At 39.8% G+C, this 23,594-nt stretch overlaps 2 protein-coding genes across 2 annotated transcripts; one reads left to right on the top strand and one right to left on the bottom strand.

The window, feature by feature from the left end:
• Positions 1-2,080: 2,080 nt before the first annotated feature.
• LOC135463716 (serine hydrolase RBBP9-like) lies at positions 2,081-3,855 on the bottom strand. Its single transcript, XM_064741129.1, has 2 exons — positions 3,731-3,855; positions 2,081-2,666 (listed from the first exon to the last, which is right to left on the bottom strand). Exons 1-2 carry the CDS (start codon positions 3,742-3,744, stop codon positions 2,081-2,083), a joined length of 600 nt encoding a protein of 199 aa, XP_064597199.1. The 5' UTR covers positions 3,745-3,855.
• A 210-nt stretch (positions 3,856-4,065) lies between these two features.
• On the top strand, positions 4,066-17,877 carry LOC135477853 (enhancer of polycomb homolog 1-like). Its single transcript, XM_064758062.1, is given in 17 exon segments — positions 4,066-4,428; positions 8,185-8,338; positions 8,676-8,716; positions 8,718-8,799; positions 8,802-8,821; positions 9,771-9,866; positions 10,026-10,133; positions 10,323-10,390; positions 10,581-10,661; positions 10,790-10,901; positions 11,196-11,348; positions 11,578-11,664; positions 12,352-12,500; positions 12,728-12,853; positions 14,356-14,744; positions 16,252-16,408; positions 16,658-17,877. Coding segments are annotated over 17 exon segments (2,049 nt in total). The 5' UTR covers positions 4,066-4,275; the 3' UTR covers positions 16,731-17,877.
• The last annotated feature ends 5,717 nt before the right edge of the window (positions 17,878-23,594 follow it).

Here is a 23,594-nt window from a genome sequence, read left to right as displayed (position 1 = left end):
TCCGCTGGGGGCCTCCCAGCAATCTGAGTTTCCAGACCTGGAGCATTCTGCGCTGGAGGCTTCCCAGCACTCTCAGTTTCCAGACCTGGAGTATTCTCCGCTGGAGGCCTCCCAGCAATCTGTTTCCAGACCTGGAGCATTCTCCGCTGGAGGCCTCCCAGTAACCTTTGTTTGAAGACCTCGAGCATTCTCAGCTGCAGGCCTCAAGCAATCTCAGTTTCCAGACCTGGAGCAATGTCAGCTGGAGGCCTCAAGCAATCTCAGTTTCCAGGCCTGGAGCATTCTCTGCTGGAGGCCTGCGGCAACCTTTGTTTGAAGACCTCGAGCATTCTCAGCTGCAGGCCTCAAGCAATCTCAGTTTCCAGGCCTGGAGCACTCTCCGCTGGAGGCCTCCAGCAACCTTTGTTTGAAGACCTCGAGCATTCTCAGCTGCAGGCCTCAAGCAATCTGAGTTTCCAGGCCTGGAGCACTCTCTGCTGGAGGCCTCCGACAACCTTTGTTTGAAGACCTCAAGCATTCTCAGCTGCAGGCCTCAAGCAATCTGAGTTTCCAGGCCTGGAGCACTCTCCGCTGGAGGCCTCCAGCAACCTTTGTTTGAAGACCTCGAGCATTCTCAGCTACAGGCCTCAAGCAATCTCAGTTTCCAGGCCTGGAGCATTCTCCGCTGGAGGCCTCCAGCAACCTTTGTTTGAAGACCTCGAGCATTCTCAGCTGCAGGCCTCAAGCAATCTCAGTTTCCAGACCTGGAGCAATGTCAGCTGGAGGCCTCAAGCAATCTCAGTTTCCAGGCCTGGAGTATTCTCCGCTGGAGGCCTGTGGCAACCTTTGTTTGAAGACCTCGAGCATTCTCAGCTACAGGCCTCAAGCAATCTCAGTTTCCAGGCCTGGAGCAATCTCAGCTGGAGGCCTCCCAGCAATCTCAGTTTCCAGACCTGGAGCATTCTCCGCTGGAGGCCTCCGGCAACCTTTGTTTGAAGACCTCGAGCATTCTCAGCTGCAGGCCTCAAGCAATCTCAGTTTCCAGACCTGGGGCATTCTCAGCTGGAGGCCTCCGGCAACCTTTGTTTGAAGACCTCGAGCATTCTCAGCTGCGGGCCTCAAGCAATCTCAGTTTCCAGGCCTGAAGCATTCTCTGCTGGAGGCCTCCGGCAACCTGTGTTTGAAGACCTCGAGCATTCTCAGCTGCAGGCCTCAAGCAATCTCAGTTTCCAGACCTGGAGCATTCTCCGCTGGAGGCCTCCGGCAACCTTTGTTTGAAGACCTCGAGCATTCTCAGCTGCAGGCCTCAAGCAATCTCAGTTTCCAGACCTGGGGCATTCTCAGCTGGAGGCCTCCAGCAACCTTTGTTTGAAGACCTCGAGCATTCTCAGCTGCGGGCCTCAAGCAATCTCAGTTTCCAGGCCTGAAGCATTCTCCGCTGGAGGCCTCCGGCAACCTGTGTTTGAAGACCTCGAGCATTCTCAGCTGCAGGCCTCAAGCAATCTCAGTTTCCAGACCTGGGGCATTCTTAGCCGCAGGCGTTTATAAGCAATCTAACTTAGACTTGGAGCAGTGTCAGCTGCAGGCCTTCACCAAGTTCAGTTTCCAGGCATGGAGCAATGTCAGCTGCATGTTGATCTCTAGCAGTTTCGGCTTCTAGTCCTGAAACATTCTCATCAGCAGGCCTACAGTACTCTGAGTCACTTTTCACAACCATGAGATATTACCACATTACAACAATCAAAGCTGGCAAACAATCAGCAAATTTTATTTATGTGGTGACTAATTTAATATGTCTGGACAGTACTTCAGCCATGTTATGTGTAACTGTGAAGAACCTGCACTTTGTGACTTTAAAATGTATGGCTAGCAAGTTGCCAGTGCTGTGTACACTGCAGCCTATTACATTGTTTATTGCATTGTTTTTCTATTTATTTGGACATGATTTATCTATTGGATGTTTAACGCTATACTAGGCCAAGAATATTTCACTCACTGATCAATAAGGTTTTTGGATGGAGGAAACTAAATGGCAGAAGATAATTATAGGTTGGGAAAAACCATACATGCAACAATACATGTGTATTTTATACAAAATATTTTATTCATCTAGTAAGTCGGCATGGATTAAAGATTTGACAACTTCAAGCAGTTCTGGAAACTGGCTATTCATAAAATGTCCACGGTCAGTAAATTTGTAAAAATCTGATTGTAGGCCTTTAGCCACTTCCTCCTGCTCTGACCATGGAATGAAAGGGTCATCTGTTGACCCAAATTGGACAATGACCTTCACATTGTTTTTGATGGCAGTCCAGTCCCAGCCTCTGCTATAATAGCCACTCTGTCTCTCCGTCTCAATGCCGAGATCAGTGACACATGCTGAGACTAGAATTATTCCATGCACAGTGTATTGCTCTGCGTATCTCATTGCTGCCTCTGCACCGGAACTATGCCCAATGATGATGGTATCCTCGCCACATTTCAACTCATCTCGCATGAATGGAATCCACACAGATTCCCGAGCAATAACTGGATCTGGCATGTTCTTCATGACACAGTTTACACCCAACTGGCCAAGTTTGCGAAAGATCCATCCATACCAGTTTCCTTGGAAAATGTCACCTCCACCGTTTCCAGGTACAACCACCACCTGCATCTTGATCCACCTGCTGACTAGTGCAGAACACCTGCTGATCAATAATAGAAATCAAAATAAGAAAATCATGGGAAATTTCACATATGAAATACACACAACTACAGGTAATTACAGGTTTTCCACCCACACTTGAACACTGGCAGGATTTTAGCCCTAAACTGTTTCACTCATGTCACTGCTAAAGTTTTTTTTTTTTTTGTAATACAGGTAAGGGAGGTAACTCAAACATTGTCACACACAAGTAACAGCACTTAGCCTATCGTGCCTTTTACAATATATCCTCATTAGTGATGGCCAGAATAAAACACCATGTGATGTTTTGAAAGAGCAGGGAATGTTTTCCAGAAAACATTTCCTGCAACAATGAACAATGTGACAGGAAACCTGGAATTAAGTGTCAAAATATGAGAATCAATAAACATGTGAAAAACTGTTTTTCATATGTTTATAGAGGAACACAACATATGACTTATACATACTATAGAGACAAATAGATGACGCGCTAGGTTTTAAAAACATATGCTGACCCCCACTCTACCTGTTCAATTTTGTAGTAATGCATACATGGAATATCAAGAAACCTGTACTCCCACATGTACTCAGGAGCAAATCTGTTAACAATTAGCAAAATGTCTGTCTGTGAGGTGGTGGGTGGGGGCTAAATATGAAAGCAGGTGAGGGTGCCATGAAAGATGATTCCTTACTAAATAAAAACAAAATTTTTCAAAAAATAATCAGATCATATACAGATCAAACATCTGGCAATTATTTGCAAGCTGGCTGCATGAAGGAAGCTAATAGAGAGCAGAAAAAAAACGTCCACATGATTTTGAAATTGTGACAGACCATATACTTTCGCAGTAGACTCAACGACTTAATCCAGCTCTTGAATTCTGATAAAATGAAGATGTACTTAGCTTAGCTGGAGAATGTGCTGCGTGGGTTTAGGATATGTGTACTCATTGCAGGTGAATATTGTCTAGCAAATGCTTCCTTAACTGTATTAAACTTCGTTGAAATCTAGATACCGTACACACATGGCAGCTGTGAAATACAGCGATAAAAGTACTACCCCACATCTGACGCACGTCTTACCGGTACTTAGTCATTTTACTGTCATAATGTCATGTGCGCCGGCCGAGAAGCATTATATGGAGAGACAGGTCACATGTTAGAAGCCAACATTTAATGTCTGAATCTGTTTGAGTTTACAGTGCAATATATATTGTAGCCGACGACGATAAATTTTAGTCGATAAAAGGTTATCGCAATCCCCTGATTTCTTTGACAATCTAGTTTTTACGCATCCACACCACCCCCAACTCCATACCACATTCCTTCCTTGCTGAATGAATTGATCTGCGCGCGCAGGTTTTCGTGCAAGGCTCCCTGGGATATGTGAACGGGGGCTCGCTGGCCGCCATGATGGAACCAAAAGATGTCTGTAAAAATGAGAAATTTTTCAGCTAAACACAGCCATGGTGCACCAGTATGTACACCACAGTGTTTTTTCCCTTGTATGTATAGAAACCAGTCTATCATACAAGAGTGTCAAAGTTGGATCTGATGGACTTATTTTAGCAGTTTGGAGGACGTAGGTTTTGGACGATCTCATTAGCATATTTTCGGGGTCATCCACTATGAGCAAGGTATCTTTTCGGGCTCGGGCGCTGGACGCCTCGAGGCCGATGCCAGTTTTTAGGGCCGATGAAATTCCAGATTTGCCTGATTTTGCCACCATTAACCGATCGGTTCCTCAAATGCCGACGGGAATGGAAAAAGAGGAAGAAACGGTGAGTCTAAATTTATTGGGTCAATCCATTCTTTTGATTGGCCGCCATCATGCTATTTTGGCGCCGCCTATGTAGTAGGTGATTGCAACAACAACACCATGCTGTACACATGTTTTGGGTATGCGTAAAACTCCATGATATTGGGTAATTTCATGACAGTTGGTGTAACCATTCAAAAGATACTTATTCTAATTCAGGGCACAAGTGCGCAGAATTTTTCGAATAAAGGAGGAAGTTCATTTTCACATACAGTCTGTTGTGTGAATTGTGCAACAACAACGCCATGGTCTCCAACTAATACCTTTCAGCGTTATACCGGTACTGCTTATTGTCTTTATGCGTGACCATATGATATTTTTTCAAGTGAGCAGAAAATGTGGTTGTCCAGGCATTGTTTATTAATGTTTGTGTTTGGATGTCATTCGGTTGTATACATAGGCCTATCTTGTTTTCAACGAAGACACATTTTAATATAAATGCCGCAGACATTCAGTGGTGTTCTCCACAAAGATGTTCAGGTCTTGTTATTGATGTACTCGTGTATGTGAAGGTTGGAAAATGGTAGTCTCACATCGCATTTCAGGCTATGCATTACTACACTCACTACTGTACTCACACCACCATCGCAGATGTGGTCAAAACAGCACACAGGTGCAGACACTGACCTTTATAGATTTTTGACCTTTTGCTTTCAATGTCAAAAAGACAGCAACACTTTAAAGAAACACTTTCTACTGGGTATTTTTGTTTTGAGTTTGCAACATGTAGAAGCTAATCCAACAACAAACGGAGTTTGTGTTGCAGGGGACCTACAAGTTCACACAGATGTTGATGAGACAGGGTGAGAGCTCTTGCAAATTAACTCAGCTAAAAGGCGAGATTTTACGGTGCTTGCTAGACTAAATGAAGATTTCGCTTAGCCAAACAATGCCGGTAGGAGCTACCGTAAAATCACATATTTTAGCTGTGTTGGTTCGCTAGAGCCACCACTCTGTCCCATTCAAGCGAGTAGAGAAGTATGGTGGCGGTGCGGTGGGTGCATAAAGCAGGTCTTTAGCTTGTTGTCTTATTTGCACAAAACTTGTTTGATAACAAAAACAATCATCCAGGACCTCCATCGAGTACAAAATTAACATTGTTAGCGTCAGTACTCCAGTGACGATAGGCCAGTATAAGGAAAGGGGTTGGAGTCTTCATGGCTGGCACCTGGGATATTGCCCAAACCACCATAAATTCAGTGTAGGAGTGGAACCAGATAGCGAAGAAATTGATCACCTCCAGCCATTTTCCCCATCAGGCGGAAGGAAGAGGGATAGCAGGGTATTTATTTTGAGGTCTTTTAACATTTAGACCCCAGCCACATGCGTTTAAATAGATCAGCCCATCTATCACTCCTCAGATGTCTAAAAAATAGTTTCAGTTGAATGATTTTAGGATGGCCCTGTGGATATTGTTGATTGGCATGTTTTTAGCAAAGCAATCGTGGTGTATACTATAAGTATGATGTAAGTAAACACTGGTCAATAAAGGAAAAATATCGCTATCTAGGCCTAGTTTTGAAAGAAATGGCATTTTCAGGACATCCTGCACTTAGGTGTCCATACCCAGGGTGCATAGTTGCAATTGACTTGTTCTGCATGTCCAGCAAAAAAGATTTTCTTGTCCGACAAAATTTATCTGCATCACGGACAAGTGTCTGGTTGAATATTTGGCGATGAAAAGTTGCACATACTTGAAATTTTGTTGCTTTGATCAGTTTCCCAAGCAGATATTAAAGTGGATTCATAGCGGCGCCTTTTATTCGTAAGAAAACAGCAAATTATTTCAGAACATCGCTTTGTCAGAAAATTGCATTTCCATAAAATGTACCAGACTTAATTTACGAGACTTTCATGAAAATGTTATGTTATGAAAATAAATAACCCTGTTCCTGTGGCTTTTCACCGTCCCGGATAGCACAGTTGGTAGAGCGTCCGCTTCGGGACCGGTAGATCCAGGATCAGTCCTGGGCTGAGTCACACCTAAGACTTTAAAAAAGGAAGTTATAACTTTCTCGCTTGGCGCTCAGCTTGAAGGGGATAGTGCAACGATTGGTTGACCCGTTTCAGTATAATGGCTCGGGCGGGGCAGCTTACTTGCCTTCGGTAAGTCGTCTCAGTGAAGCAGCACTAGATAAAAGAGTGGTGGAAATCTGTCCTGCGACAAAGATTGTTATTTCTGAAAGATCTGTTTTGCTATAGTTTTTCACACAGTCCACTTTGTGAAGTATTGTGAGGGGAAAGTTGTAAAATCTGATTGCTGAACAAACTGAGGCCTGCTACAGATATTAGATTGCTGTAAACAATGTAATTTAAAAATTAGAAAATCATATTTTACCACTTGTGCAGACTTTTCAATGAGAGTCTAAAAATGAATTTACAATCTTAAAAACAGATAGAGATCATATAAGTCATAAACATTAAAGATCAATACATATACATGCTTAAACCATCTGGTCGTAAAACGCAAAATAAGTAAAAGGCAGAATATAAAGAAGTAAGCTACATAGTGAAGTCACTTTCATTATAAGGCTTTTCTTTATATTAGAAGACAACTGTGTAAGCTCTAGGTGATCAAATCGAGTGATTAGTTGATTGCCTGATTGCAGGTTAAGAAGGTGAAAAAATGGATGGTGTGATGCATAATCTAGGGGGTCAGGTTATTGTTCACCCAGGCTATAATGCTATTTGTAGGCCAGATTCAGACATAATCTCCACTAGGTTTTCAATCTTGACTGTTCACACTGTGAACTGTAAAGGTTTGAAAAATTGAATATGCAATAAAGCTAACGAATAAATGATGCTTTCATGATCCAAATACTGAATACATATTTGGCTGTAGTAACTGTTATTTTATCGTGCAGTGTGCAGGCACAATGTTTTCTCCAGTGGCTGCATCATTCAGTGAATTCATACTTATTCAATCCACTGAAAACAGCTGGAGCCTTGGGGCAAAGGCTTGTGAACTGAAAGCAGAATGTTAAACTGAATGTATATCTAGGTTATCTGTGACAAAAGCTCAGTTTAAGTAAAAAAAAACAAGAGCTGAAAATTTTGGAGGATGGTAGGAATTTGGATGATGGTGTAGTATTCATTTATGCAAGCAGTTTGTCTTGACATGCCACACTCCTGTCCTGCATAACTGGGCTAGTGATTTATCAACCTAAGTGAAAGCTGAAAATAATTTTCTTGCGTTTACAGAATGGACCTTCTCAGAATGTGCATTTGAGTAGCCTAGTCTTGAATAAATTTGCTGGCTATTTTGGCTAACACAAAGCAAAGAAATGGCCCACACGTTGATATATTTGACCAAATTGTGTTATATAATTTCTTTTTCTTTATGGCAGGATATATAAGTGTATTTACATCAAATTTATAAATTTATTTTTCAGACACCATGATCTAAACTTTGTTACAGGTGATTTGGAATGCGCTATAATAGCATGAAAATTATGTCCTAAACATGATGAAAGAAGCTGTTAAGGGAAGAAGCATGAAAATATTTAAGTTTTAGGAAATATGAATCCTCCGCGTGACATATTGGTATTTGCTATGTATTTTGGTGGTTCAGTTGGGTTATAAGGCTTGCTGCTTGTCGTGTGAAACCCATTCAAACGAAACAAAACCTAGGGAACAGTAATCACTGTCATATTTATTGTGGTCCAAGTCATAATGGTACAACATCACTCAGATAATTATTGGTGTTTTTGTTATCCAGGAACATCATCTTCAAAGGGCATTATCAGCGCAGCAAGTGTATGGCACATCAGAGGCTTTGGTCATCCCCATTCCAGAGATTGATCATATTGACAGATATGGCAACCTGTACAAAGATGACTTCAAGATTCCAAAGCAGTATGTTCATATGCAAGGTAAGTCCATACATGTGTGCTTATAATTAATAAAATTCACTTAGAGATTTGTCAGGGTCCTGCAGCCATACATGTATGCTTGATCAATGTCATAAAGGTGTGAACTGTGTGAAATGTCACCCGTACAAGTAAGTATTACAGTTGCTACTTGAAGGTTCCATTTCATTTATTTACACATGATTGGTAAAACAGTCATATCTTTGCTTTTGGAGACAAGTTTTTCAAAGCTATTCACATGTCACAACATTGCCTTATTGAAATACAAGATTCATGTGTAGACCTTGGTGACTCGCTTGGAACCATATTAGGCATTTATAAGTGTGTATCTGAAAATCAGCTTTCAGTATGGACCAGGAAATACCTGATTATGACATGGACCAGCGACGATGAAGTTTGGTTGACAGAACAAAGCAAGAAGATGGAGCTTTCATCACTGAAGTTTGAAGAAATGATGGACAGGCTGGAAAGGGAAGTGGTCAACAAGTAAGGAAGCATGAATATTGATCATCTCTATATGGAGAATGAACACCCCAGAATCAGTGTTAATGGTTCTCAAAACATGTTGGAAGGGCTGTCAGCACCCTGCCGATGGTCGTTGATTTCCGGTCTCCCGTTTTGCTCCCACCATAATGGTGGTGAAATATTCTTGAGTGTGACATACCCTAAATGACCATAAATTTCGTCCATGACTAACTTGTCCTTTTTCGGGATTCTGAGAGTTCTGCTGATTTAGAAAGGTGTTTTGAGGTTTGTTTGGAAGATGGGATGATATTCCACCGTAAAATTGTAAGTTTCAGCACCGCAGAAAAATATTTTGTGACATTTATTTGCCTCAAAATTGAATTTTCATGGGTGGAAGTTGAGGTCATTTAGGGTAATAGCCATCAAATAAGTCAAAACAAGTGTGAATGATTCATTTAGAAGATGCACGATTATGTTGCTTATACATTTGAACATTTCATCTATATGCTGGGATACTCAGTAATGGTTATAAGCTTTGGACTGTATTTTATTGTGCTGTAATATTAGGGGAAAAAAAATCCTATGACTATTATCAATCTCTTCCATTATTCATGTAATTTTGGTGTTGATAGCAATCCTGAAAAACATAGCTTGCAGTGAGTGTGCTCAATGGATGTAGGTAACTTCTATATACTGACAGAGCTAAATCTGTTATTTGTTTGAAATTATTGATAAGTAAAAGGGAAGGAAAGTTAAATACCTCCAACATATGTATGGTAAGTTAAATCAGTTAGAATGCAATAAGCCTGCTCTGAAATACCTCGCTAGTCACATGACAGCAGCTATGACTGAACGCGTGATAAGTTTTTTAGGCATGAAATGCGAAGCAAACTTTAAGGTGTGTATCTATATTTTTGCCATCTGTGTTATAATCACTCATTGATTAAGAAACTTTTGTTGTCATTATCAGGTTGTTACACTCCAGGAAGCGAAGGCATTATTAAAAGAAGATGATGACTTGATAATAGCTGTCTACGATTATTGGTTAAACAAAAGATTAAAAATGGTAAGTGCTTTATTTTGCTTTTTATTTTTGTGATATATACTGTAGGGAATAGTTTCAATTATGCATGACTTGTTAACTTTTTCATTAGCTATACAATGGCAGTACCTGCTGTACTTACTACATGATATATGCATTATTACATATATTCCTGTTTTCTAGCAACATCCCTTGATCTTGTCAGTGAAGACGGAGAAGAGGGATGGCTCAACCACCAATAATCCATATGTAGCCTTCAGAAGAAGAACAGAGAAAATGCAAACCCGAAAGGTAATCACTCTCTAATATCACATCTAATATTCTGGTGTTTTGTGAAAATATTAACAGGAAAATTTTGTATTGCAATTTTAAATCCATTGATGCCATGGTGTTCCACAAGAGAATTCCCAAATTCTTAACTGTACCCATTCTTTGTGGTAATCATATTTTATTTACAAATATCTGATTTGTTCTTTTCAGAACCGAAAGAATGATGAAGTCTCATATGAAAAAATGCTGAAACTTAGAAGAGACATTAGCCGAGCTTTGTAAGTTTTACTGTTTTGTGAGAGACGAATGTGTTCACAGGAGTGGTGAACTCGCAAGATATCTGTTCCTGTAAGACGATACGTGAATGAAGTGTACTGTTTTAGCTTCATAATTTTATGGTATTTAACCATTTGATTGTTGGTTAATAATGTCTAAAAATGTTCTCTTTTTTTTCTTTACCTTCAACAGAACTTTAATAGAGATGATCAAAAGGAGAGAGAAGACAAAAAAGGAGATGCTGCAGCTGACAATAGAAGTTTTAGAAACAAGGTAAATAGTTGATATTAGATTAAGGCAAAAAGCAAAAGATGACATTGCACACTGATTCAGCTGCTTTTTTCTGCATGCATCTGTTGTGACCATGTAGCACAGTAGTTTGTTCTTCTCTTGTGTTACAGATATCAGATGGAGGATTTCAATGGCACTCACTTGGCTGAAGCTGAAGAGCTAAGACACTCCATGAAGCGTACCATTGTTCCTACAATACCACTGGGAGACTGGGGACGACGAGTATGTGATTGGCTTCATTCAAGGGGCATAACTCTTGCAATATACCATTTCGAAGGCACACACAAAAATCAAAAGTCCTGTTAAGCAAGTAGTCCTGACCTGTAACTTTTACTTATCACACTTATTGGTGAATTGGTATATGTGATTTTTTCATGATTTGGGGTATAAAATCGTGCTAAATACATTTTTTTGTAATATTGAGGTTTTTTGTAATTATGTCTACGCCTTGTTATTCAATTGGGAATCCAGTGAAATATTCGTATAAAGATTACTATACACTTCTGTGTATTCCAGGAGGCAGCACCTGTTAAAAAGAAAAGAGAATACAAGAAACGAAAAAGTAAGCCTAATCAGCAGCAACAGCAGCTGCCTCAAGTGTCTCCATACGGTGAGATTGATGTCATTCATCCTGACGTCTTCAGCTCTGATGAGGAGGGACTTTCCCCAGTGAGTTTGGATTTTTCTATCAAAATAACTGGAAACTAATTTTAAATCTAAACTGAAAAAAATGTCTTCTGCACAGCTCAGTAAATAGGTGGCTAAATGAAGAAGCTTGTGCTACTGATATCAGTTTTATCACAAATGTTTCCATAATCATGGGCCTTCTAGGTCCTGCTTTGTGATATTGTATAAAATAATGTTGAAAAACTTATTGGTGATTATCTCCTTTATATAGGGTATGTCTACATCTGATCATGAAGACGAAAATGATCCAGATGGAATGTTTGCCTTCAGGAGGAAAAAGCTCTGTAACTATCATGCAGTGAGTATCTCTTACCTTTGATGTTAGAAACTACCTCTGATAATTTAATATGCTTAGGAGATGATCAACATGAGAAAAGGATACTATCTTTTGTGAAAAATACATCCATTGTCAAACTGTCAGTAGTTTAAAATTATCTAAACATAAGTTGTCAGTGCTGCTTGTTTGGCAATTTGCGTAATTTTATATTTGTCAAAGACTTCTATTAACATGACATGCATGTTTGTACATCACACATGGAATTTCTGTCAGTAAGTTGCCAAAGGAGGGTGGTTTAACCTAGGGCTGTCCAATTTCCACAACCCTTAAAACAGACATCTAGGTATAAATCACAAATGAAAACAAAAACAAAAATATTTAAGCCTTGCATAGGATGAATGATTGAGTGGTCATAAGTTTTGGGACCAGCTGTACATTTTCTACAAGGTTTTCTCTACTTCAACAAAGTCAGTATTATATCCTGGCGTTTGCCATCACCAAGATCCAGGGCCCACTTGACATTACAAGCACGTAATCGCCATGGGGTCATAATGCCTACATTGCTGGTTGCCATGGTAGTTTGCATGCTTGTCATGTTCATAAGGCTTTATACAAGCGGCCCCATGGTTATGTAATCACTCATTGACATGTTTCCGCATGCTTGAAAAAGTGGAATGTTTTACTGATGGTCTTTGTCAACTGTTTCAGCCTCTGTTGGGTCGGCCTGGCAACTGGCCATGGTATGGCTCAGAAGATGGTGGGTTGGGGGATAAAAAATATCGTTACTCACTGGCTTCCCTGTCAGCTCCTCAGCGGTGTGTGGGCTTTATACGACGGAGAATAGGCAGGGGAGGCAGGTCAGTGCGGAATTTTCACACAATTTCCCATATTATTTTTCAACACGTCTTCTGGTTATCACTGTGCTGCATGTTCTAAGCAAGAACCTATTGTATGTTTCAAATTATTTCAGAACAGTTAACTGGGATTTTGTGCTTGAGAGTGAGTTTTGTGTCTAAATGTGTCTCTTTAATACACATTTCTCATGTTGATTCTCATTGTTTTTGAACAATTTTGTCACTTTTAGGGTGATATTGGACCGTGCATCAACAGAATGGGATGATGGTCTGGCAAATGTTGATTTCAGCAACAGTAGCTCGTCTAATAAAGGTGTCCTTGGAGATTATCTTGTTTATGTCCGGGAAAGAAAAGTGTAAGTACCATTCAAGAAATTGTTTTTGAGTGATAAAAAACAATCTGAATGACAGTGCTCAACAAATTATAGCCACTGCTTAAAAGCACCATAAATTGCACTTGTCTTAACTCATTCGCTACCACAACGTCATACAGCCCTCGCTACTGCAACCCTGATCACCACTTTGTCGCCAACAGGCCACAGCAGAAATACAATTTTGCACTAAAAAATTCAAAGTTTTTGTTTTATGATTTTTGGATAATTTTCCACTATCAGATATTTGGTGGCAGTTTGGTATTTTTGCTCTGTGAAGTGTGTAAACATAAAATTAATCACTTTATTAGAACAATGTATCACTCGATTTGAGTAAAATTGCGTTTCCGTAGTTTGCGTTGTTGTTGTTACCAGAACAGTTTCCGATAGTTCAGGTTTGCGTCTCTCGTTAATTCTGGAGCGCAGTTGACCTAAAGTTAATTCCTCTTTGTCAGAAGACTCTTCTATGTCACTGCTAACATCTGAAACCGAAATATCCGAATCGAAATCCTCTCAAATGTCTTTTATTCATAAAGCCCTCAAAATCGTCGGCTGTATTCGAGTCTCCGCGAAAGTCGTCGAATCTTCTCCACATTTTTTCGCACCTTTTTATCGCTTGCAACCAATGAATATCTACAAACACGGTTCGTGTGGCATCCATAGGGTCTAATAAGGCAGTATTTGATTGGTTTAGCTCCCAAAAAATCCCAGTTTCCCTGCTAAAATAGACCAGTCAGAGACAGCGTTTTATGCGGCTCAAGCCACTAGCGAGGAAATGAAGTACCGTCAAATGTGTGGCTTGAGCTGCTCACGAGGACCAAGGGGTATGGCTAGGCTGCGGCTAAAGCCGCTCCCGAGAACGAGAAGGTTCCTGAAACGAACGCAACAGAAAATGTTTTGTTCGGCCTGTTGATGCCTTGAAAACGTTTTGAAAATACCTGCCCATAAACATAATACAATCACTCTATAAACCCTTTGGTGTGGTAGTCAAATGGCTAACATTTCTCCAAAGCTGGTGGAATAACATCTGGTAGGGAATACAAAGTCATCTCACTGTGAAAGATCAATCACATGAGAAGATCTATAAGAAATCTTCTACCCCTTAAATGGAAGCAGTGAAGAAAAAAAGCAACAAAGAAATGTTCATTACAATAGTGCAATTATTTTCTAGATGATCATGTCATTTAATATTTTGTAACATGGTTTTGAGAATGGATAAAAAGCTTGAATCAGAATGAGTGGATCATTGTATTCCCAAGGGTATTTTATTTGGTGGACCTTCTAGGACACACTTCACAACTGTCAAAAACCTGTAAATGGTACAGCTGTATAAGCAGCTTAATTTTCATTCAAATAAAGTATTTGGTGAAATTATAATATTAGTACTTGCTGTATCATACTTATTTTGACCTGCATTTTGGAGTATGACTGGCATTAAAAAACAGTCAAGTAAAATAAATAAAACTTTGAGTTTATCCCATTGACAGAGCTCACTACCGACCACGCACACCGCCCCAGGAGGACTTTGTGTCATTAGGCAGCTCTACCCCGTCCTCTACGCCAATCAGCACAGAATTTAACCTGGAGAGTTTCCAGTGCCACCAGGAACAACTGCTCCAGATGCAGAGAGATCAGCAGGAACAGATGCTACGACAAGAGACCAGTGGCTTAGAAAACTCCTATAACACTTTGGATCATTCCTTCACTTCACAACCCACCTCACGCTTCACATTAGACTCTGAGAAGGCTCGATTCGCGGCCTCAGCTGTCATAAACTCTGCTCAACTCAACGTCCAAACATCCAGTGTGGTGACCACTCCAGCTGGGACAGTTACGACAACAACAACTACTGTGGCCAATGGCCCTGTTGCAGACAGTAAGTACTCACATCAAACTGCAGTAGTAACTAGAACCCATGGGTTTGAAATGGGTCTGGTTATTATGCAGTGCAGTTACATGATTGTAAGGCATTAGCCACACGATTGTGGCGGGTCAATTGATCTAACGGTGTGCTTACATACAGAGCAGCACTGAGCCACACTGACTAGTGGTATTAAAGGGTAGGTCCAAGGAATCCGTGACTGTTGGCTGCAAAGCATTAGATTTTAGGTGATGCCATTGTTAGATTTTTAGCTTGCCTGTACAAAGCACAGGTGTAGCTTATGTCAGTGTTTGCGTCGGTGTCCAATAATGTTAAACAAAATGTTAGGTGTGGTGTCTTAAAAAGCACTTCTGGTGCTCACATGTAGAGCACAATAACACAGTGGGGAATATTCCATCGTTAATTCTGTGTGTACATATGAATTACCATAAATTTCTGAATTCCTGACTTAGTAAATTGTGTCAGGGGTATTATCTTAAAAAAGTACTGCGTTTATTGAGCTCTGAGTCGCCTACATTTAGAGCACAATGTCAGAAGGGGGATATTCCATTATTGATATGGTGTGTGCGTATAAAATACCATAAATTTCCAACTTTTGACTGCGTAGACTTGAACAAAATGTTAGGGGCGGTATCTCAAAAAGTACAGCATGTATTGACCTGAAGTCTTGCGTGCATGTAAAGCACATGGGTGATGTTCTGTGTGCGCATTAATTACAATAAATTACCAAATTAACAGTTTAAGCACTTCATGTATTGAGTTTTGCATTCACGTGTCTCCTACCAACAGTTGGTAGTGTAAAACAAAAAACAGAAGCAGCAGTGATATGATTCTGTAGAAAGTGTGTTGATTAAACAGACATGGGATTTGTCGTCTTATTTATACAAAAGATACTTCAGAAAAATGTGCAGAATTTAATTTAGAAATGCGGAAAATGACAAAATTAAGAGTGTGATATGTAGTTTGCTCTTTTTCATCCCAGTGTCTGTCTCATTCCAGTTTAAAAACAAAAAATTATTTTTAGCACCACCACAAAATGAAGTGTTAGATGTTAATGTACAAGTATTAGGTAGTACTATGTACCACTCGATACACAGTTATCTCCCCTTAAACATTTTTTGTGTGTGAACAAAGGTGTAGCTGGTCGCAGATGTTTATCAAAAGACTATACCAATGAGAAAGTAGTCATCCTAACAGTGTCATGAAAGAATGAAACCCAGTCTCATAGTAACAACTGATAATGATGATAACAATGATCATATTAACACTTTCATTTGTATCCAAAACATTCATGAGGACTTTGTTTTAGCATACTGTATAAAGACAGGAAATAAAATCGAGTGTCCATTTCATTTGATAAGACGGGAATTCTTTTTAAGGGGAAACAAGATAATGTAAGATGTTACAGTCACCCTGTCAATGGAGACATTAGGTCTGTCCCATTTTAGAATGCCCATGATACATGTATGCTGAAATGTTCTTACTCTTTTTGTTACTGTAGACAAAGCTTCAGGACTGTCAACATTACCTGCAGAGACAGTATTAAGGTTAAACTTCCCGCTGAATAATTTGATGTCAAGCAGGACGTCAGAAGCCAATTCCATTTTAAAAGTACCTTCAACAGTCTCCAGTCCTATCGACCCTCTACCTATTCCAAAGTAAGTAATTGTAAGTCTTCAAGCTGTTTGAACTTCTGTTCAAAATCTGTTTTCATCTAAGTTTGAGCTCTGATAATATTTTGTGGTAACCATCAGCTCATTTTGTACATTATGCTTGTTGCAGAAAAAATGGATACTGAGTTATGTCCCCTGTTATAAAAGAAGTAAAGATTTCAGGTGGGATAATATTGTCAATATGCATGACAGATACTTCTTGTCATCACAGTGTTCATTTGATTCTGTTTTCAGGCAAAACCATGAAGAAACTGTTTCAGTGAACAATGTAGCCACAGACAGAGTTGTTGCCATGGATGTCACATGACACTAGTGATCGCTTTGGCAGAATTGTGATGCTTTGGTTGATAAATCAGGGAAATCTGATGCCTATGATGTGATATCCCCTAGGCGTCTGGCTAGAGCTGTCTGTGAGTGATGCAGGGCATGGGGTCTCCTGATGTGTGTACCCGCAGGCTTGGCCTGGCACCCTTGTCCTGTCCAGGACATGCTAATTGGTGCTGCCACACCCTCACACACTCACCTGGCAATAGCCACAGCTGGGGCAGAAATCTCAGGAGTTGAGTGTTGTCAGTCTGTGTTTGTCTCGTGTTTGGAGACAGTCGCTCTGTGTAGTTTTCATGATGCCTTGTACGTTGCTGTGTGGATGTTCACTGTTTAACTATTCGTCAGGTGTTTGTGTCGATCTCTTCATTCCATATTTGGAGTGTAACAGTGGTGAAGAAGAATAACCTGTAAGGTTAGAGCCCTTCTGAAGTTAGTGCTGTAGTGTGATGACTGTACACACGGAAAAACATTAAATAAACAAACTGAATACTAGTTTGGCTGACTACCTCAGAAATACCTCTTACCATTAGATTGGGTCATGTAATTTTCTTCCTATCCATTTACTGCTTGTCATTTACATGTACTAACATGTTGTGTGGTGTTCAGATAGCCTATAAAGAGTGACACAAAGTTTGTTCAGGTTTTTAATGAAGTGTTTAAATGAATTGTGGCAGGTTTAACTCAAATGCCATGAATTGTAAATACTATTGCTGGAACTGAAGGTAGTGCCCAACCAAGGAGTTAACGGTACTGTTATACCGTGCCGTACAGTGTGTCAATCCGATTGAAGTCATTACCTCCCTTGATCAGCTGGTGCAATAATATATGATGAAATAGTCATTCTGTTCAGGTGGTGTAGCATTGTGATGAAGTGTTTATAGAACCTAGACAGGACTGTTGGATGAATATGTCAGAGCTTCAAGCGTACAGAATCGTAGCTAGTGAAATATTGTGTAATTAAACTTTCCATTGAGGTTTCACTTTCAGATTAACGCTTTTATAAATCCTATTTAATTCAGGGCAAGAGTAGCTTTTGTGGGTAATGCTTTTGGGTACAGTTCATCACATTCAAAAGATCCTATCCCATTAAGGATTTGTTTGAGGCAAACCTAGTGCAATGCATTCGTGGAGCTTTTTTTTTTTTTTTTTTTTGATTGTTCTTATTCACAGTTTAACCTGTCTTTGATCACCAGGAGAGGAGAAATTTTGTTGTATCAGCTTAGTCAATTTTTTTTTTTTTGCGAACAAATTTTCAGTAAGAATTCATGAAATGCATGAAATTAGTCATGGATATGATTACCGGTACTTTCGGGATGGTAGCACTCCACCCGCAAGTTTCTTTGCATGTTGTAGCCAGCCCTGTAAGTATAAAGGCAGCAGCACCAGTAAGTGTATGGAGCTACTACATCCAAGTGATACAACCCCATGCTTACTGGACAGCAATCTGGCTATCTCGTGGATAGATGTACAAGCTGTGATATCATGGTGACCATCGTCACCATTTCCCCATTAATAAATCATTTGTACAGAAATAACCATCTTTTTCCTGTCGTGTTCTTTGGTGTCTGTTAGGTTTGAATTCCAATCAGACTTTCCAACCGAGGTTTTCATCACATTGGATGTACTGGTAATTGTCTTCGTTCACACATTTTGTATCATTGGTGATCAGGTAAGTTTAGCACCATAAGGTCACGTGCAGTGAGATATAAGGACAACACTGCTGTTAACACCCATTGTTCCTTTAACGTTGGCAGTGGGTAGAGTGGATATAACCTATTTCTTGCCGGTGCGTTTCCTGTTAACATACCAGCTACGGGGATAGAGCGTCCCGTTGGTAACTGGTATATCCGTAGTTCAGTGCCAAATCAGAGCATACTTAAGATTCGGTAATCCTGCCATATTACACAGACGTTCAAAATTCTGCTGGAATTTCCTAACGTAGTTCAAAGAAGTAGGGCCTACTCCATGGCGATTTGCGTCTAGAAATAATAAAAGTCAAATGTTTGCTTTACTTCGTGCTGCCCCCTCCTAATGTTTTCAGTATTCATCCGATAGTAGTCCGAGTTACCCTGTGGGTAGAACCTGTGAAAACTTTACTTTGTCTAGAAAAGAAGCTTGCAATGTATCGTGCTGCGGACAAGTCACAGGACGAAGGGCGTTTCAATGAGATGGAGAAAATAGGCCACGACTACACATTGACCTCGTGTTTCTAAATAAACGCAGCTGCCGGACATAAATCACAGCCCAGTGTAACAACGAGGGTAGCCCGCAGTTCCCGTTTGCCAAATTGAAGTCCTCGATAAATATCAATGTAAATAGCCAAACCAGCTGATTTCTAACCTGCACCAGATCAGGATTCCTGGACACATTAAACGTTTCAAACATCTCCGTAACGACTTGAACATTAGGAGGTACTAACTCTAAGTGAACCAGCTTACTTTTGAACTGTATACCTTTATAGTATGAACTCCACTGTAATCATATAAAATTATTTATCAACACACAACAGTCTCAAAAGAAAGATATAAAATTTCCCGCGTAGACAGGGATGTCCTCAAACTGGCTATAACCAGTATGACGTTATAACCGACGACTGGATAAATGAAAATCATACCCGAAGTATTCACAATGTGGCAAAAAGGACCGCAATTGCGTCAGATAAGGCGTGACAGTTACGCACAAAATCTTTGCAAAGAGATAAAGAATCCTCACTCAATAGCTGGTGTGAGAGTTTGGCTGATTGCAGTCTATAATGACCCTATAAAAGCTGAATTTCAGGCATCGAATTTTTATTCAAGCGTGAACAAAACTGCAGAGTTAAGCCAAGGAAACTCTTATCTTTACTGTCAGCCAGTCAGCGTCGATTCTGTACCCCTTTAAGACCAGAAACAGATGGGAGAATAACCCCTTTGTCCTACACCGTAGGTAATGAAGTGCTCAGTCTCCTAAATATAATACAAATACTCGTAACTTGGCTTTGCTGGTTCAAATCGTTAAAGAGCTGGTTCGCAGAGACTATACATTAGGGTTTCTAGTGTACTGATCTAGGTCCTGTTTCTGCTGCGGCTTTATTTAAGTCCAGGGATTTGTCCGGTACCCGCAGAACAGAACGCTCAAGCAGGACGAAGAATTACTCCGGGCACACCGCACTTGTATTTCATATGAAGACGAAAGCGAGATACTTTTGATTTATTTATTTGATTGGTGTTTTACGCCGTACTGAAGAATATTTCACTTATACGACGGCGGCCAGCATTATGGTGGGAGGAAATCGGGCAGAGCCCCGCGGGAAACCCACAACCATCCGCAGATTGCTGGTGCTTTTGATATAGCAGTACACATGTGACAAAGACTTCTGCATGTGGCGTGTGCAGTGCGCTGTAAAATCAGGCGACGCTTCAGCTGTTTATTAAAACCTTTATGCATTTAATTCCAAAAGCAGTGTTTATTGGTGTGGTTAGATATTATTTAACGTGTTTAGGTCAAGTAGTTGATAAAGGCATATTTAGGCCTAATGACGACAGATGACATATGAAATTTTTATAATAACAGAATTTGTGACATTATAAAAGCCATAATTTGTCCTTACCTAACAAGGACAATGTATGAACAGTCTACTCGCCCCTTTGCTGCACAATCATGTATGCACGATAATCACATTACACTGGAGTGATTCGACAAATGTTAATTTTCCATCTGCTTTTTGTCAGATTGTTACATTTTTTTTTACCTTACAGGACATTCCAGATGAAGATGAGGAAAGACACTTGATAACACTGAAATATGCTCCTCCCCAAGTTAGGTTATTCTGGACCAATGGACAATTGACCTAAGTATTTGTTGTGAGTGAGTGAGTGAGTGCTTGGGGTTTAACGTCGTTCTCAACAATTTTTCAGTCATATGACGACGAAGGAATCATTAGGGTGCATGTACATGTAATGTGCCTCCTTGTTGCAGGACGGATTTCCACCGCGCTTTTATTTAGTGCTGCCTCACTGAAACGACTTACCGAGGGCAAGCAAGCCGCCCCGCCCGAGCCATTATACTGATACGGGTCAACCAGTTGTTGCACTATCCTCTTCATGCTGAACGCCAAGCGAGGAAGTTACAACTTCCTCTTTTAAAGTCTTAGGTGTGACTCGATCAAGGATTGATCCTGGATCTACTGGTCTCGAAGCGGACGCTCTACCGACTGTGGTATTTGTTGTGTGTGAAGGAATTAGCATAATGTGCAGTGAACTGTCACACTTGTGCTTCTTTTGGAATATTAAGTATTCGATCTGGAATAGTTCGTAAAATTTATATCTTCTTTAAGAGTCTGAAAGACAGTAATTTGAACTATTCTTAGTGAATATCCAAAGTTTGACTTGATTAGCGAATATGGATTTTTGCCAAATGTATCCCGTTTAGCCTCTTTTAATTTACTGGCTTCAATTACTAAAGAATGCTACATTTTTTTATTTACCTGATAGGCTAAGCTGTAGTGCCTTTCCTTAAGTTCCCTGCTGATGTTGATTAAGCCATCAAAGATTTACCTATACTAAGAACTGACGATGGGATGGTGCACATGCAAAGGTGTTTGAAAATACACTTATATTGATTTAACCTGCGTGGAAATTGACTAAATATGTTCAAATTTGCATTTACGCTGTTTTATCGTTTTGAAATTCTTTTGCTTGTTTAGCTGTACTTCATTCAGACATGAGAATATTGGGAAGACTGATACTGATTTTATTGTTTAAAATTATTTAAGAATTGACTAACTATTTTCTATTCATTGCGTATGAAGAGAAAAGAAAAAAGTAAGCTCTCTGTAAAGTGTGCGAATCCGTGACTGGCTGGAAAAAAGAAAAGGTTACACAAAATCATTGTTATATACAAATTTCCCACCTTTTTGTTGTTTTTTCTCATTGCTGGTTTACTGAGTTATAGGTAATAAATGGTTCGTTTGATTTGATTCCTAGAATCTGGCATTTGTCACAACAGTAAGAAAGTTAGTTACTATCTTGACAAAGGTGGGTGGTTTACTCCAGGCACTCGGGATTCCGCTGCGTATAAAACTGACCAGCAGCATGTAAGTGAAAAAGACTTCATTTTGATGTTCCAACAAAAATCAGGTGCATAAACAGTCTGGCTGTTATCCGGAGAACAGTGTTGAACGGATTGTCTTATTTTATACCAGTATTTATTTCAGCAATATTTTTTTGCCATGAACGTGTATCCTATCAACGAACTCTTGATTTGATTCAATGCATTCTTTGACCTTATGCATGACATGAAGCATGCTGTAAAGATCTTATACCATATGCAAATATCTGTTTAGATTATACCAAAATAAACACTTCTATGTGTTTAAAATCTGTTACAGACTAAACTGATGGAACCGTTTAAGATATAAACACTTCAGGCTGTTTAATTATACCAAAAACTATGATTAATGTTAAACATTGTGTTAATCAACTAAACATCTCTATGCATTTACTCACAAAAACTTTGTGTTTAAGAGAATAAACACCATGTCAGTAAAGTAAACACATAACTACGTTCTTTTCCTAAACACTTGGTTTTACAGTGTGTACATATCTCGCCATGCAGCATTTTAAGACCACGCGTGTTGAGTTACGATTTCTGTCAACGTCGGAAGTTATCACTACAAAACCTAGTGTATAAAGGATATTTCACGGAAGAACTCAGTTTCCATGGACGTAGATCGACAACTAATAAACAACCATGTTGTACACAGTTTGGCTATTCATTCCTTACATGTTTGTAACCGTATTGATGCTTCTCTTCGCGTTCATAGTTCGTTCAATCCGTCATAATTTCTTACTTTCTTAGTTCTTAGGTGGTTTTTGCTGAACGTTGTTAATGTGGAAATTTGACTTGCGATTATTGACCCGGAACGTCCCCTTTGGTTGTCGATTTGTTTGTACAAATACTTGTTACGACGACTGTATTTCCCCTACACTTAAACCCGTTTGCTGTGGAATAAGTGAGAAGTACTTGAGCACAGCGCATAACACCATTCAAATAAATAAACCAATCAATCAAGTCAGCAAGTCATTTATCACAAATGACGACATTTTTTCCCACATAAATGAAGCATGTATTCCCAGATCTTACGGCCATCAATACTGGCACGTAGCTCGAGTTCATTGATATAAAGCTTTAAGCCAATTATATATGCATGTATTGAGGAAAAACGCGGTTTAAACCTTACCACCTAAGAAAGATGAAGACTGGCTTCAGTGTTCCTCATGCAAGCCATGGTTCCATTAAACTTGCACAGGAAAAATTGGGTAATTGACGACGTGGAAACTCTAGTTTGTATAAACTGTTTTACTCATTGAAATAATGATCAACAAGTGTGGAATACATTCCTTTATTACATTTATACGTGAAATTGCACGCTCCTTTGCCTTGCTTTTGAAGTGGAAAAGGAATGTCTAAATTTGTTCAAATACCACTGATTCCGTCAAGCGGGCAATATATGGTTCATGACGGAACTTCAGTGATAAAACTTATTTTAAAAAAGGGACGTTCTGTTTTAGTTTAGTTTAAAATACGCTTCAAGGTCATACCTGTACTAACTGCAGAGGAAATGAATGACTTGTATGTCACACTTCGCGTCCAAATTGCGTGATTCCGTCACGACGAGGTGCTGCAGCTCTAAAACCCAAAATGTAGAGCGGTTTTACTTGCACGAGGCAGAAATAGGCTTTAGCACGATTTCCAAACTAGAACAACTTTCTATCGACAGATTTAAAGTTCTGAAATATTGTCAAAATGGCGATTCCGTTGCGCTGGAATATACATTTAAGAATATCAATCTTTTGGGCAGGCC

The sequence above is a fragment of the Liolophura sinensis genome, chromosome 1 (assembly GCF_032854445.1).
Source record: "Liolophura sinensis isolate JHLJ2023 chromosome 1, CUHK_Ljap_v2, whole genome shotgun sequence".
NCBI classification, from domain to species: Eukaryota; Metazoa; Mollusca; class Polyplacophora; order Chitonida; family Chitonidae; genus Liolophura; species Liolophura sinensis.
Note: the sequence above shows the minus strand (reverse complement) of the source record. Positions and strands in the feature narration are given on the sequence as shown.